Here is a 17,427-nt window from a genome sequence, read left to right as displayed (position 1 = left end):
CAGAAGCATGCAAAACGTATGCCCCCGCCCCCTTAAAAGACAATTTTGAAGCTCAGCATCACAAGACATCATGCTTCATATTCTAGCAATTGTTACCACATATTTACATTTCACAGTTAGAAAGCATTAATACGGAAATGGCTTGACAGGACAGATAGATACTGTAATCACTACACAGACAGCTATTATAAGGTGCTTCCAGAATTTGGAAATAAGGTCAGAACAAGAAGATTCCCTTCTGAGCATGAAACTAACACAAACAGAAAACACTAGAAGTAGAGTACTTAGTGAGCTGTAGCCATGCCCCAGCTTATAAAACAGTTTGGGAAACCTTGAAGTTGAATTAAAATAACCAGAGAATGGTCTCAGGCCGTTATATAACTAAGGAAAACCTAGGCTTTGGCATGGTAGCCCAGCTGTGTGTGTGTGTGTGTGTGTGTGTGTGTGTTATAATGGGGGCATGGAGAATGGGAGCATCAGTGCTCACTTACTCTAGGCTATGAGGTGGGATGCTGTCATCTGGCAGACAAGAGTACAGGTTGAACACTCATAATCTGAAAATCCCAAATATCAAATGCTCCAAAACTTTTTGATGGCCAATATAATGTCATAAGTGGAAAATGCCATACCTGACCTCATGTGACAGATTGCACTAAAAAAACACATAAACTAAAACATATTGTATAAAATTTCCTTTAGTCTATGTGTATGAGGTATTAAAAGCATACACATTTCATGTTTAGACTTCAGCCCCATCCCTGAGATATCTCATTGTATGAGACAAATACTCAAAAATACGAAAAATTCCAAAAATTGAAGCATGTCTTATCCCAAACACTTTAGATAAAGGATACTCAACCTGTATTCAGTGTCCACTATGGAGCAACTTGAAAGCCAATTCACTTTTACACTAATTTCACAATCACCAAGAAAACTGCTAATGAGTTATTAGGTTCCTTGAGGACAATACTACTTGGAGAAGGATGCCTTCTGGGATGGCTGGACATTTCATGCCCACATCTCCATGACCAGGCTGACGCTGTGACCCTGCAGCCAGGCTCTCATAAGCTGCATTGTACAGGGCCAGATAACTCAGGGGAAAGCAGACTACTGGAGTCTAAACATGGGGCCTAGTCAAAGGTCCTGCCACCCTGCGAGCTGTTACCAAGGAAACCAGTAACTTTCTCCTTGGCATGTCCAATATATGTCATGAATAAGAATAAGGTAATCAAAGTTCCAGCAATTACCAAGCTATGTTTCATAGAACATTAATTCATTAATTTCCCAAGAGATATAAATAGGCTTTGTTAAAAGCCTGGGAAATGCTGGGTTAAACAAAATAAATTAGTGGTTTTTTTTTTTTTTTTTTTTTTTTTTTTTTTTTGAGTGAGCCAGCCTTTAATGTGTAAATGCACATCAAATCAGCAACAGGGCGCTAGAGTACACCACATACCTCATACCCATGTAATTGGGGACTGCTTTTCCAAGGAATACCTGCTGATGCTGGAAAGCCCTCTAGTGTTCAGTGGAAAACAGGTTGGAAAATGATAAATATTGATCAGGGGAATGTATGCTTGTCCTACTCAGAGGGCACAGAGGGCAAAAAATGACACAGCCCGCCCTCTCCTTATCAAAAAGTGCATGATTAAAATCATATCTACATTAGGACTCATCATTACATTCAAACAATTTATTCAATTTGAATTTTTAGTACAGATTGCTTAAGATATTTTTCAACCAAAGTTTAAAGGAATTAACACAGTCAATGGGACATATAGAATCATCTGTACAGTTTGGGTTTTACAGTGCTGGGGATCAAACCTAGGGTACTGTGCATACTCAACAGGTACTTGACCACTGAGTTCCACCCCCAGTTCAACATTACTTTTAAGACTTTCATACAAAGTTGAATTTCTTTTTCTATTCCATGTCTGACTTTACAGTCATTTCCATTATATATTTTTTTCTGTCACTGAGTATTAAACCTAGGGGGCCTCAAGCATGCTAGACAAGTGCTGAGGACCAACTGGTTTTCTTCCCATATTCATGGTCAAATGTGACTGGAAACATCTGTGCATTTGTATGTGGCATAAAGGTATTGGTGAAACACAATAAGACAAAACCTTCACTAGTGATTAAATCTGGGACAGTTTTTAAATGAAGAAGTAACTATTAGACTAAAACAAATAAAATGGCCCCACTGCTTCAGATTGTTCCATAGGAGAAAAGAATACACTTAGCTTTATCATAGGAAGTAAAGGAAGAATAGAAGGCTCATTGTTTTGGTGAGTAGAGTAGATTCCCTTTATGAAGCTGTGTTAGGAAATGGGACTTACATTTGTGCTATATTAAGCTTTCACTGCAACTACCAGGTTGCAACAGGACATGATTTGACCCTTGATTTATCCAACCTATGAACAGCACACTCAAAGGATGGAATAAATTTGATCTCATAAACACATCTATTGCTCTTGGTGCCTCTGTTCACACTGTTTCCCAGCTGAGCAATTCCTTCTGATGGGCTCATCTCTACCTTGTTGCTGTGGCCCTGATAAATGCTACTAGATGATGTGGACACACGCCATGCTGGTTAGTTTCTGTCAACTTGACACAAACTATAGTCACCTGGAAAGAGGGAACCTCAAGTGAGGAACTTCTTTGTCCCTGATGACTCCAGGCACCCAGGACCCTGGCCTCTCTACTTAGCTTCCAGGAAGACAGCTTATATACAGCTACATGCCCAAAGCAGTGGTTTTCAAACTGAACTTTGGAAGGTTCTTCAGGAGTCACTGAAATAGAGTGGCACTCGACAGGTGATAGAGGACAAAGGCAAGGCTAAGCTCCTGGGGCTTGCCAGGTATATCCTCAGGGCTACTCTCCACAAGATTCTCATATTAAGCTTCTATATCAGCATCAAGGAAAATATTACTGCTTTCTGACTCTAGAGAAATCTTAAGTACTCAGCAAAGACAATCACTCAAGAATAGGATTTCTGTATTTTGATTAATCAAAATAAAATATATGTATTCATTCCACAAACACGAGGTGCTAGGAATTGTGCTAGGCATGGACCCTGCGACTTCAAATAAAGCAAAGTGCACAACCTTGGCATTTGTGTTTGTCCCTTCTAGGTCCTTATAAAGACACTTCATAATCTTACCGTGGGTCAGTAACTCATCAATAACTCTAAGAAACCAAGAAGTACGGTTGAATAAATTTCTAGCTAAAAAAATGTTGGATAAACCAATTTTTGCAAATAATGTCAAAATGGAATCTTCCAAATATAGACAAGAGAGCACTATTATAGTGGTGAAAGTAATTGGAAAGCTGTGCTTATTGCCTAGAAATCTAAAATGAAATGGCTTCTAGATACACGGTCTGTAGCTACAAACAGATTAACATGTAGAACTTGCCACCTGATCAGCTTCAGCTTCAGAAGGGTAGCCATTGTGTTCTTCCTCTATCTCCTGCACAGCACCAGGTGCATGGACAAGAAAAGGCAGAAAGGAGAAAGAAACACGTGCAAACAGACAGGTGAAAGGACAGAATTTCTTTTTTTAAAGAGACAGTAAGCATGTATAAAAGTTGATACACCTTTCATGGCTTTGCAAATCACAACACTTGCCCTCTTGGCATTAAGGAAATAACATGTACACCATCTATAGAATTCTCAGCCTAAAATGTTTTCTGTGTTTGTGTTGGGATTGGAAAATGAAAAGCAAACAAGCATCATGGATTTCAAACAATGCATTGTCTTCATAAAGCTAAGCAACACCATTGCAAATAGCAAAAAAAGTAACAGGCACATCATATGCTCACAGAAAATAAAGCACATCACAGAAACCAGATAAAGGCCAGGTCAAGCCAAAATACAACAGCAGTTCATACACAGGTATTTTAATTAGACTAAGTACCTGCATACTCTAAAGAATTATTATATTGCCCAGGGGCAAATTGCACTTCCCACATGCACATAAAACATGCTAGAGATTTTATATATACATATATTTATGTTTCTTACTGCTTATTTCTAACTGACTACTGTGACTTACAATCAATATCACATTATATATTTCTAATTACAGTAGCAACAAGATGTTTCAAAGAAACAACTGAAAGATGATACATGTTCTATGTTTTTTTTTTTTTCCAATCTCTGTAAAGGTATTCTTTTTTGTTCTGTTTTGGTTTTGAGACAGGGGCTCACTATGTAGCACTGTCTGGCCTGGAACTCACTATGGAGATCAGGTTAACCTTGAACTCACAGAGATCCACCTGCCTGTGCCTTCTGAATTAAAGGCGTGCTTAACCGCAACAGGTTCAAGATATACTATTCTTAATTTCTTTACAGAATCAATTAGTTTTTGAAACGTTAAAAATTTGTCTTTTAATTCAGCAGGTAGTATAAACAATGTGAATACTCAAGATTACAAGATTATCACCCCTTTTAAAGTGGTATTAGAGCTCCGAGAGTGAAAAATTTAAATTTAACATTTTTACTTTATGAAACTTTGCCACCATAGAAGCAGCAAAGCTTTGAAATAATTTACTATTTCAGAACTTCGCATTTTTTGTCAACAAATTTCAAAAACTACTGAACTCATTTTTATGCTCAGATTGAATTCAGTTCACAATCAATATAGCTACCCATCAAGGCAATGTGTTTTTTTTGTTTTTTTTAAAGACAGGGTCTTTCTGTAGCTCCAGCTAGCCTGGAACTCACTATGGAAATCAGGCTGGATATGATCTCATAGAGATCCACCTGCCTCTGCCTCCCAGTGCTGGGATTAAAGGTGTGCACCACCATGCCTGGAGTGGCATTACAATTTTTAAATGCATCCAGTTTTTTTTTTAATTTTTATTTTTAAATACAAAGAAAACAGAATTATTCTGTGTTTAAAAAATGTTGAAACAGAAAAATTAATGAATATACAAAACGAACTCATACAGCATTTCAAAGTCCATGCAAGTGTAAAGCCAAACACTAATATTTAACAAAGTGAATCAATAAAAGATGATTCCCATAAGCAAAAGAAAACGGCAAAAACAAGATTAGGATGGTAAACCAACTAGTATAAGAAGAATTTTACGTAATCTGGTTATTTTGTACTAGTTCATTGGATTCCATAAGATTACAAGTTTTAAACTGAAGTCATTAACTCATACTATGAAAATCCACACTGTTTCCATTTAATGGAAATAGCTTAATTTCCATGCTTGATACTAAGAGTTAAATGCATGCAAATTACCACTCTTTGTCTTGCTTTATGAATACTCTGAAATAGACGGAAGGAAAATCACGAAGAATATAGGCTATATTCTACAATATCTATGTTTTTAAAAACACTAGGCTAGCATAGATTGATCTTTCTAAATTTTGCTTCAAGGTTAGCACTTAAACTCTATTTTGACTGAACATGCAAACACAGCACGGCTCAAAATTTTACTTGGATCGGATTAACAAATGACCACTTTTTTGGTTGCAAAATTCTTCAGCATGAGTCACACAATAAGTAAAGTTTGAAAAGGCCTACGTAGGCCCAGACTTCTGGCCCCTGCTATGAACATCTGTTGGATCAGAAATCATGTGGTAAGAGGAAAGCCAGTACAGCTCACTGGCAACAGTTTTCCCATCCTGCCCTCACACAGGTAGGCTTTCACTGCACATAAAAAAAAACATTGTAACAAATAAAGCATTTCTAGTGAACACTTAAGCTATGACACAGCCGAGCAAATTGATCAGAGTGATTCATAAAAAGCAGTGAGAAGGTAAAGGACACTAAACAGACCAAGTGTTCCATAAGGCATAGACACACACAAGTAGGAGGTCCATTTGCCAAAAGCCAAGTATCCTTACCCTTGTATCAGGCCTCCTGAAAACCTGTTAGTTAAAATACAGAACATCATCATCATGGAAACATTACTACTGATCTGTGAAAGATGTTATTAGGTTCAACAGCCTAGTTCCCAAAAAATGCAAGCCTCTATAATGCATTTACTCTCAAAGTTTCACTCAATATCAAATCATTCCTAACATATTTGTCCTGGAATTTTCAGGGAGGTCTACGATTTGGCAAAATGCATCATCCTCACCTCAATCTATTTTGAACACAAATTCCTTCTGACAAGAGCTCTTACAAGCTACCATGAACAGGCTTGTTTGAAAAGTATATGTGTGCTTCTATTTGTAAAATTGAAGGTATTTTTCATATAGAAACGATGATATAAAAGGGAGTTACCTACACTGGACCTAGATAGAACACAGTTTAGCTATGTAGGTGCTCACAGCATCCTAACAATGAGGTGATCACAGAGCTTAACCTGGCTTTTATTAAATTACATTTTCAATTCCTACTTTGGAACTCCAGATATGATTACCCCACTGGAGTCAGGATGGATGCAGGCAGTGGAGAGAGGGTCCAGGGAGGAAAAGGCAGTGGCTGGCCCTAGAGGGGAGGTGAGATCACACTTTATTTAACCAGGAGACACTGACTTTTGCAAGATTAATCCTATGGCCTGAGAATCCTAAGTGAACAGGCAGCTTCTGTATAGAGAAAGTCCTTGGGCAGGAAGTACCACACACAGAGACAAACCAGAAAAGCACACAATTTAAACTATTTGGGGAGCACTTTAATGTCTCTGTACCCCACGGCAAAATCTACAACACTAGCATGTGACCACCAGGTGTTGAATGAGAAATACACCATCAAAACAAAATTACCGGAGGTTCTCGGTAGCTTTCTGAATTTACTAAGGAAGGAGAAACCACATGCCTAGGAACACAGGCTTCAAAAATCATCTCTGAAAAATAAGGAAAAATTAAAAGAATATACAAAAATAATTAAAGCCACTAATTTTTAAACATAAAATTTTTAGATTAAGAAGCTTAAATCTAACTTTTGGGGGACAAAAATTTGCACAAATGCAAAATTTACCAAGTTGTGCACTTGATATGTCAAGTTTATTACTTCTCAGCTGTACCTCAAGAAAATTGGCAAAGGGTTAATAAAAGGAATGTACATTTATGGTAATAAAAATCTCAAAACTGACAGGCTCCCCAGCCAGAGCTCAACTCCAGGACAACTATACTTAAGTAGGCCTATTTTTAATTGTCCATGACTTGACCTCTCATTTGTTGATATCACTTTTAAACAGTGTTTATGGATCTCTCCTTTTAATAGAGAAGATAAACTTTTTCAAACCACTACCTCCCTCTTCCAAGTCTCTGTTGACCCAAATTTACTTTTAATTCTTCTACTTAAGGTGCTAGAGCTGCTAGTTAAACCCTGGTATTCTGATTCCAGATTTGCTTCCCTGACAACTCTGCTCTTTTTGTGAGATCTCAGGATGGGGTCTCAATAACTAGAAAATCAACTTTGATCCCTGCATAGTACATACAGGATCTCTTAACTTGCTTTAGGTTTATTGAAGAAGTATACACTAGCCCTTCCTGCAGCTCTCTTCCCCTTCTATCCCCACTCTTTGAGTCCAGCATGTTGTATTTTTACACTTCTGTAACTGTCACTTCTGATGCTTTGTAAAGTGACCGTAAGAGGTGAACAGTACAAAGTAGACCACAATTCTTTTTCATTTTTGTTTGTTTGTTTGAGACAAGGTCTTGCTGGGGCCCCAGCTGCCCTGGAACTCACTATGTAGACCAGATTGACCTCAATCTCATAGAGATCTGCCTGACTTTGCCTCCCAAGTGCCAGAATTAAAGGTGTGTGCCACCAAGCCTGGCCCGACTATTTTATGTATATGAGTGTTTTGCCTTCATGTATGTAAGTGCACCACATGTGTGTAATGCCTGTGGAGGTCAGAGTGTGGGATTCCCTGCAACTTGAATTATGGATGGCAGTTAGCCATCATATGGGTCATGGGATTCAAACAGGGGTCTTCTTCTGCAAGAGCAGTCAGTGCTCTTAACCACTGAACCATCTCTCCAGCCCCCACAATCAAGATTTTATGGAAATAATGCACACTGCAGAATCAAGTAGTGAGGCTAAGCCTAATGGAAGTCACACCCCTTTGTCAAAGAAACTAGCTTGACAATTTGGAAAGGGGTAGCATAAATAACCAGCTTTTATGCTCATGCAGTTCTTTGCTATTATAAGGAAGGCCTCAGTAGTGCGGGAAAGAGAGTTAGCACGTTGACAGGGGTTTGCCCCAAAGTCTTGAAGTTGTGTTTCTCTCTGGCTCCCTTTACCCCTCTTCTGAAATGACCCTTTTCCTGTATACACAGAAGTTTACTTCCTTCTTGAATTGGATTCTGATGGAAGCCAGAGGAGACAGCAGTACTTTTAAGGCAGAAAACCTAAGAGGTCTCCCAATGTCTGTCCTGGGAACTTCATTTTCTATGACGATAAAATGAGAACAGTCTATTGGATGACTGCAAGCCCACAATCAGTTCTAAAATTCTAAGGCTGACATCATCTAAGCCTCATCAGAAGCTTCCAGACTGAGACTTTGGAGGCAAAGTGGCATAGTGGTCAAAAGAACATGGTACTGAGTCAAACCTTGGTGCCACCCCTTACTTACTAGCCACAAGAGCCCACAAGCCACATGCTCATCAGTCTTAGCCTTCTCTAAATTGGTGATCCTCAGCACACCATCCCTCCACATTGGTGATAGCATTAAATTTGTTAAAATAATTATGTCTAGGGGCTGTAGAGATGGCTCAGAGCAGTGGCTACTCTTGCAGAGGGTGCTGGTTCGATTCCCAGCACTCACATGGCAGCTAACAACCATCTGTGACTCCAGTTCCAAGGGATCTGACAACCTCTTCTGACCTCTGCAGGCACTGCACAACATGGTCCACTTATACACATGCAGGCAATATACTCATACACATAAAATAAAAATAATAAATAATTGTATGGGGGGTAGGGGCAGTAATTTTCCTTCATTGATGGGACTCTGCTGCCCCAACTTGTACCACAACCATCTTTATATGCCCTATATCCCTCCCTCACCACCTACATATGCCATGAGCAAAAGTCACAGAAAAGCGACAACGACCTTAATATATTTCAATAAATCCAGCATACAATCCAAAAGTTAATGAACACTTAACTTGCCTTAACATTCTAAATGACCTTCATCAAGTCAAAAGAAATCAACAACCTTTGAAATGTGTATGAAAGTTTTTGGGGGGTAAAACTCCCTCTCTCCTCAGATTCCCTTTATGTCATCCTCCAAGGCAGTCGCAAGCAGAAGGGGGGAAAGCTTCTGTGGACTGGTGCAGGTTTGGCTTTTCCCACTTTGGCACTCTGGGATTTGTCTGCTAAGGATGCCCTTTAAGGTACACCCTGCTCTCTTAAGCCTATGAAGAATTCACTTGTATGGGCTCTGCCCCCAAAGAGGTCACAACTGTCCAGAGCTGCCTTTAGATGTGTTTGCTGACTTCAGGAAAACAAATGAGTGCACTATGATTGTGAATCTATCTAAACCAGGCCCTTCTAGGTAGCACGGATCAATAAATAAGGCTCAGATGTAGCTCAGTCGTAGTTTACTTGCTTACCATGTGTATGACCCTTGGTTCAATCTGAGCACCACCAAAAGAATCACCAAACAAAAGACGTAATAATAAAGCAGATACTTTATTTTGGCCTAAATCTATTTGGCTCCTGTGTTCTTTTTCCTCCTTTTTCTCAGGGTTAGGGATTGAACTAATGGCCTCATGTGTGCGAAGCAAGGACTACATCACTAATCCACATGCCAAACCCATATCTTCTTTAAGACAAGGTCTAACTCTGTACTTTAGGCTGGCCTACAACTATGTAGCCCAGGCTTCACTTAAACTTATGTCAATCCTCCTGCTTCAGCCTCTCAAGTGCTGGGATTACAATTGTGTCAAATCTTAATTCTTGATAAGGCAAGAGTAGATACCCCCAAACTCCTAACATGGTGCAAGTTATCAAAAGACTGCTCTACACTAGGCATTGCATGGATTATGTCAACCCTCCCAGTCACCCCTAGGAAAAATTTGGAAATTTTTGTCTTTTGACACAGGGTCTCCCTGTACCCCAGTTGGCCTAGAACTTGCTATGTAGACCAGGCTGGCCTCGATCTCACAGAGATCTGCCTGCCTCTACCTTCCAAGTACTGGAAATAAAGGCATGCACCACCATGCCCGGTCTTATTCTCCTTTAAAAAATTTTTTATCATTTTTTAATATTTTATTTATTATTTTTATTTTATGTGTATGAGTGTATTGCCTGCATGTATGTGGGTGCACCCGTGTAGTGCAATGCTGCCAAGGTCAGAAAAAAGCTTCAGATTCCCCTGGAACTGGAGTAAAGGACGGTTTGTAGCTGCCATGTGGGTGCTGGGAATCAAACTCAGGTCTTCTGCAATAGTAGTCAGTGCTCTTAACTGCTGAGCCATCTCTCTAGCCCCTATTCATCATTTTTATTTTATGTGCATAAGTGTATTGCCTGCATGTGTGTTTAAGTGCACCCACGTTGCACATTGTCTGTGGTCAGAAGAGGGTGCCAGATCCCCTAGAACTGGAGTTATGGATGGTTGTTAGACTTCATGTGGGTGCTGGAATCGAACCTAGGTCCTCTGCAAGAGTAGCCAGTGCTCTTAATTGCTGAGCCATCTCTCCAGTCCTTTATCCTCAAGGGTTGTGATAAGGACCCTCAAATCTTAACTGCTAGATTGCCATGCTCTGCCTGCTCCTTCCTTCAATGCCATGTTTTCTAAATATCTGCTAACACTTGCCAAGTCTAACTTCTGCCATAATTTTGTCTTTTTTATTAAATTCTATGCAGCACACCCTTGAACAGATGCTCACATCATGTTTCAGCAAATACAATTCACTCCTCTGTGTGTGTGTGTGTTGTTGTTGTTGCTTTTACAGATAAAGATTTCTGTAGAATGACATTATACTGTAAATGAGCATCTGCATGTGTTTCATACATATGTTGCCTTATTGAGTACACTCAACCTCTACTATAATACCCATTATGCAGATGAGGACACTGAGGCTCAATAAGATTATGTCATTTATTAAGCAGCTAGTCAGATACAGGTCTGAAACTCAAGGTAAAAGGTACCTAAACTCCAAACTTTATAATCTATAGGACAAATCAAACAAGACAATTTTAAGTTAAGTAATTATCACTTTCTTAAAAGATCATTTGAGGGAACAGGAGAGATGGCTCAGTGGCTAAGAGCACAGGTTGCTCTTATGGAATACGGGGGTTTGAATCCTAGCACCCACATCATGGCTAGCAACTGTCTGTAACTCCAGGTCTTGGGGATCTGACGCCCTCCTCTGTCCTCTGCAGGTATTGCATGACACGGGTGCACTTACATACATGTGGGCATAACATTCATACACATAAAAATAAATGTTAAAAAAGATGATTTGATACTATATATTGGAGACTTCTGTTTAAAAAAATATAATGCTAGAGTTAAAGAAATATCATTGGTTGGCCAGACATAATGGCATATACCTTTAACCACATGATAGGGAGGCTGAAGCAGGTGAATCTCTCTGAGTTTGAGGCCAGCCTGATCTACATAGAGATTTTCAGGTCAGCCAGGGCTCTACACTGAGACACTGTCTCAAAACACAAACATACAAACACCACTACCACCACACCCATTACCACTGTCAAGTACAAAATCTACAAATAAAATATTTTTGTATAATAATCAGATTACCAGAAAAATTAATTTTATAAAAGAGGTCTACCCTGCCAGGCATGGTAGAGCACGCCTTTATTCCCAGCACTTGGGAGGCAGAGGCAGGTAGATCTTTTTGAGTTCTAGGTCAGCCTGTTCTACATAGTGAGTTTCAGGCCAGGTGGGGTACAGGGATACCCTGTCTCAAAAAGACAAAAAAAAAAAAATGTTTACCCTGCTAGGAAGTTGTATGTTCTATCAGGGGTAGCTCTTATTATGGTAAAACACAGCACATTTGTTGGAGCACTACAACAAGAAGTTAAATGTTCACCAACTAACCTGAGTCAGAGGCCAGGGACAGGCCAATCAAAATTGGAACATTTTTCTATGCACTTTTCATCAGGATCAGCAAATATAATCCCGGGCTCTAGGAAATTAGATATAACAGAATTTCCTGATGTCCTTAGCCAAGCCCCGACAGAGACAATCATCTAAAAACTTCTACAGAAATGTAGAGAATGAGCTGTTCAATTAATTCCACCCTGGCTGAAGTGTGCTAGTCATTCATTTTCAAAAAGAATGCATATATTTGTAATTGAATGAGTAGAAGGACACTTGTGTAAATTATAACATTTTCACTAGCATACCTGCAGGTCTTCAATTAAACACTAACCACAATGTATTTCACATGCTGTATAGAATCATTTAGCAGTCTGCCTTAACTTTAAAAAACGAAAGATTTCACATACCACTATCTAATCACAATAATATCATCTTACAACAACTACAGTACAGTATCAGGACCAGGGGACTGAAACTGGCACAAGTATTATGATTTCAGCATCAGATATCCTTACTGCTGTCCTTTTACAGCCACACCTACCTCCCTCCCTGCCCCCATCAACCTTCTTCACTCCTGGCAAACATTAGACTTCATGTCTATAATGTTATTTCAAGAATATTAAATAAATAGAATCATGTATGGCATTTGCATTTTTGAAGCAGTGTAATTCTCTTAAGATTCATCCAAGTTGTTGAGTCTATCAATATTTCTTTCCTTCGATTATTAATATTCCATGGTATAGATGTACCACAGTTTCACACCTGCTGAAGATCTCGTTGCTTCTAGTTTTCAGCTATTACAAACAATGCTGGCATAAACATTTGCATATAATTTTATGTGAACATTAAGATTTTATTTCTCTGGGACAAACGCCCAGGAGTACAACTGTGGGAACACATGGTAGCTGTGTATTCGGTTTTCAAAGAAAGTGCTAAACTGTTTTCTAGAATGACTCTATCATTTTACATGAATGATTTGGGTTCATTGAATCCTGGCTAGTGTTTGGTTTTTCTTTTTAAATTCTAATCATTCTAATAGGTATGTAGTAGTATCACGTCATGGTTTTATTTATAAATCTCTCCCCCCGCCATTATCTAATAATGTTGAACGTTTCATGAGCGTCTCTGCCATCTGTACATGCCTCTTTGCTGATAGGCTTCATGTCTTTTGTTCATTTTCTAGGTTTCATTTTTGTCACTGCTGGATTTTGAATATTCTTTATAAATTCTAGATATTACTGTTCATCAGGATGAGGCTTCCAAAGATCCTCTCCTGCTCTGTAGCCTCTCTTTTTGCTCTTGTAAAAGGTTCTCACAAAGCAAAGGTTTGTTAAATTTTGATTAACTTTACCTTTTATAAGTTTGTGCTCTTTTGTCTAGTCAAAGAAAAATTCTTCTTGGCTCCAGATCCTTTTTGTTCTCTGAGTTTTATATTTTCAAGTTCATGACAATTTTTTTACAAGCTGTGAGACTTAGATCAAGCTTTGTATGTGAATGTTATACAATATTTACACATACACGTATGTTTTATTTTGCCAACAAATTACTCAAGTAGCATTTTCTACAAAGGGTGTCTTCCTTTCTTTTGTGTTCTCATTTAAAAAATCTCATTGTTACTGTGGGTCAATTTCTGGAATTTCTGTTCTGTTCCATCTTGTACTCCTGTCAGTCTTGATTATAGTGTTATATAATATGCCTTGAAATTATGGACTGATTCCTCCCAATTTATTCTTCAAAACTCTTTCAACTATTCTAATCTGTTTATATAAATTTTACATTTTTTGTGCTGATTCATACATCAACTTTGGGGGAAGTGACATCTTCATTACACTGAATTATCCAAATACACAAGCACAGCATGATGCTATTAATTTAAATCTTGATTTCTTTCATGAACATTTGATAGTTTTCAATATTCAACTGTTTATATTTTGTTGCTGACATACCCAACTGTGTATTTCATTGTTCTGGTGCTGATATAAAGAGTATTATGCTTTAAATTTTAGTTTCAGAGTGTTGACAGTGTATAGAAACACAGCTGATTTCTCTATATTTATCTTGTATCCTGCAACATTGTTAAACTCACTTATTAGTTGTAGGAGGATGTTTGCTTACTGTGTTCTCTCTTCTGATTCTTGAGGTTATTCCTATGATTGCTCCCTTTCTGCCTAGAGAACCCTGTTTAATCATTCTTTTAAGATAAGTGGCTGGTGACAAATTCTCTTCATTTTCTTTTATCTGTAAACACCTGCATTCCTGAAGCATATTTTTACTGAGTTGACAGATTTTATTTTAGCACTTGAAAAATAAATAAAACGCAAGCCTGGTGTGGTGGCACACACCTGTAGTCCCAATACTCGGGAGGCAGAGGCAGGCGGATCTCTGTGAGATTGAGGCCAGCCTGGTCTACATAATAAATTATAAGTCAACTGAGGCTGCAGGGAGACCCTGCCTCAAAATAATAAATAAATAAATAAATAAATAAACAAACAAACAAATAAATTGCACTTCATTCAGTTGCTGATAAGAAACTGCCACAGGATCTCATTTTCCCTATAAGAAAACCTCTGGATGGTAGAAAGTGCTAATATTTCTCTTATTGCTTTCAAGATTTCTTTTTTCTATTTTTGGTGATTTCTTTAGAAGTGTGACTATGATGTATCTTGGTGTGCATTGGGGGGGGGGCCTTCTCATTTTTGTTTTGTTTTCTTTGTTTTTTGAGACAGTGCCTCCCTTTAGCCCCAGCTGGCTACCTGCTCTGCCTCCTGAGTGTTGGGATTAAAAGCATGGGCCACAGCACCTGGCCAAGTTCTTTTTTTAAATCCATTTTTTATTGTTTGAGAATTTCATAGATGCACATAATGTTGTGATCAAATCCAGTCCTTCTTCCCTCCCTTCCAAGTCCTCCCCTACCTTTCCCCACCACTTTTCCCTCCCAACTCCATGTGCTCTTTAAAAAGAAAAAAACAACTCACTGGGTTCATTCTGTGCTGCCTCTGTGTGCATGTCTATGTGCATAGGACCACCTACTGGAACATGGCTAGTTTCTCAGAGGGCTGAATTCCTAAGAAACAAACAATCAAACAAACAAAAACCCCCTGACTTTCCCTCCCCCCAGCAGCCATCAATTGCCAATAGTTCCTCAGGTAGGGGTGAGACTTTGTCAGGCCCTCCTCCACTCATGCTGGGATTTTGGATGGTATGATCTTCTGCAGGTCCCTCTGCTGAGTCCACATGTGCAATGGCGTTATCATGTCCAGCAAATACTGTTTCACTGTAGATGTCTTCTGGCTCTTTTTTGTTTGTTTGTTTCAGACTCACACTGTAACCCAGGCTGGCGTTGAACTTGTAGTAATCCTTCTTCCTGGGTGCTGGGATTCCAGGTGTAAGCCACCGTGTCTGGCTTGGGGGAATTTCTCTTATTTGGGAAATAATACACTCAGCTTCTTGACTCTCATTAACACCAGGTAATCTCTATTGCTTTATTTTCAAGTTCTCGAATTCTTTTCTCTGCCCTCTTTATTCTGTTATCGAACCCAGCCAATGAATTTGTTTTTGTTATTATACCTTACAGTTTTAAAAGCTTATTTCCATTATTCTTAATCTATTTCTTTGTTTTTAAATAGGTTATTACTTTTATTTTATGTGTATGCATGTATTGCCTGCACGTAGGTAAGTGCATCCATGTCATGCAATGCTCGCAGAGGACAGAAGAGGCTGTCGGATCCCCTGGAACTGGAGTTACGGACAGTTGTTAGCTGCCATGTGGGTGCTGGGATTCGAACCCGGATCTTCTGTAAGAACAACCAGTGTTCTTAACCGCTGAGCCATCTCCCCAGCCCCATTTTACTCTATTTCTTTACTCAAACTTTTCTATTTCGTTCCTCTTGCTCTCTAGTTTTTTACAACCATCTCAATCCTGTTTATAATTGTTTACTAAAGATTCAGGTGTACATGTTATGATGGATTCTTTTAAATCATTTGAACATAATTCTCAAATGTCATCTCAGTTTAATTTTTTGAAACAAGGTTTTAGTCTGTAGCCCCAGCTGGCCTGAAACTCCTGGTAATCCTCCTGTATGAGCCTCCAAAATGCCAGAATTATAGGCATGTCATATCAGTTTTAACACCTAGCAATTCTCCCTCCTCCATCCATCTTCTTCCCTCCCTCCTTCTCACCTCTCTTCTCTCTCTCTTTGGGGTAGTAGGAATCAAATAAATGGTCTTGTGCATGCTAAGCAAGCAGTCTACACTGAACTATATTCCCAGCCCACAGGAATTCTTTTATGTCTATTCAGTTTGAGATCTTCCTCACTCTTGGTAAGACAAGTGATTTTCAGTTAAAATCCAAACAACTTAGGCATTATATTACTTGACACTCTGAGTCATACTTAAACACACTTAAATGGTTTTCTCTGGCACTGCTCCAGCACATAGGGACACAACTTTGGTACTTACAGTAAGGGAAGAATTCTAGGTTTCCCATTCAGCCTCCATTGGCATCAGAGGTGAGGGTTCCTTATTAGTGTTGAACAGGAGCAAGTGTTTCAGTGCCCAGCTAAATTTCCACAGAAGACCTCCCTGTGTCATTACTGCTCCCTACATGTTCTTCACTGATAGCACAATGGAAGAGGTAACCTTGTTATCAGTGGGTGGTGGTCAAAGTCCAAGCTCTTCACTAAGCGTCCTCAGATATTTCATTTCCCCCACAGTGGGTTGCTGTGCCGCCATGCAAGAAGGGAATCAAGGTTCTCCAAATGGTGATACTGGTTCAGTGGGTGTGTGGCCACACTGTTGTCTGTGGTGTTTGGGTGAAATAGAATGCCTAGTGAATAAAAGTTTTCTTTTTGTGAGGCTGCTCCTTTCCTGGTCCTTTATCTAGACACAACAGTTTTCTTTTCTCTTGACTGCATCTAATGGCATGTTTTTTATACAGGCTCTCACTATACATATATAGTCCAGGCTGGCCTGGCATTTAGGATCCCCCTGCCTCAGCATCTTCAGTGTTAGGATTGTAGGTATACACCACTATGCCCCAAGAACCTAATGGCATTTTTGGATCAATGGGTTTCTTCACGTATGTCTCTGGGACATATGTAGCAAGAACCAAAACCCAGGGGCTGTGGCACAGTGGAACAGTGCTTGTATAGCATTTATGAAGTCCTAGGTTTGCTCCGCAGCACTGCAAAATAAATAAAACAAGACATTCAACACTACATCAGTCTTTGGGTATTGAGACCCCCTAGCTAGGGTTTTTGTCTTTCTACCTTTCAGATTATTCTTGTGATTTTATAGATAATGTCTAGACTTTTTAGTTATACACAGTGTGAGGAATAAGAAAAAGTACATCTGTTCCATCTTCCCAGAAGCAGAAAATCAAGTCCCAACATGTTGAAGAGATAACTGTTTTTCATAAGAACCAATAGATGATAGCATTTTCCCCTCTAT

General features: G+C 39.1%; 1 protein-coding gene across 5 annotated transcripts in view; it reads right to left on the bottom strand.

Annotated features, from left to right (window-relative positions):
• Mtmr1 (myotubularin related protein 1) overlaps positions 1-17,427 on the bottom strand; it is a 76,125-nt gene that overhangs the window by 48,774 nt on the left and 9,924 nt on the right. The window contains exons 3-5 of one of the 5 annotated variants that reach the window (XM_017797244.2): positions 5,858-5,881; positions 5,250-5,276; positions 3,417-3,467 (exon numbers count right to left, since the gene is read on the bottom strand). The exons of 1 other annotated variant lie outside the window; for it this stretch is intronic. In XM_017797244.2, the coding sequence (XP_017652733.1) occupies positions 3,417-3,467; positions 5,250-5,276; positions 5,858-5,881 (102 nt within the window). The remainder of the gene's footprint in view (positions 1-3,416; positions 3,468-5,249; positions 5,277-5,857; positions 5,882-17,427) is intronic. 3 more of the 5 variants (XM_017797246.2, XM_017797245.2, XM_017797248.2) reach the window with 3 other exon arrangements.

This window comes from Nannospalax galili, unplaced genomic scaffold (assembly GCF_000622305.1).
Source record: "Nannospalax galili isolate Female #2095 unplaced genomic scaffold, S.galili_v1.0 scaffold513, whole genome shotgun sequence".
Lineage (NCBI taxonomy): Eukaryota > Metazoa > Chordata > Mammalia > Rodentia > Spalacidae > Nannospalax > Nannospalax galili.
This window is presented reverse-complemented; position numbering and strand designations above follow the sequence as displayed.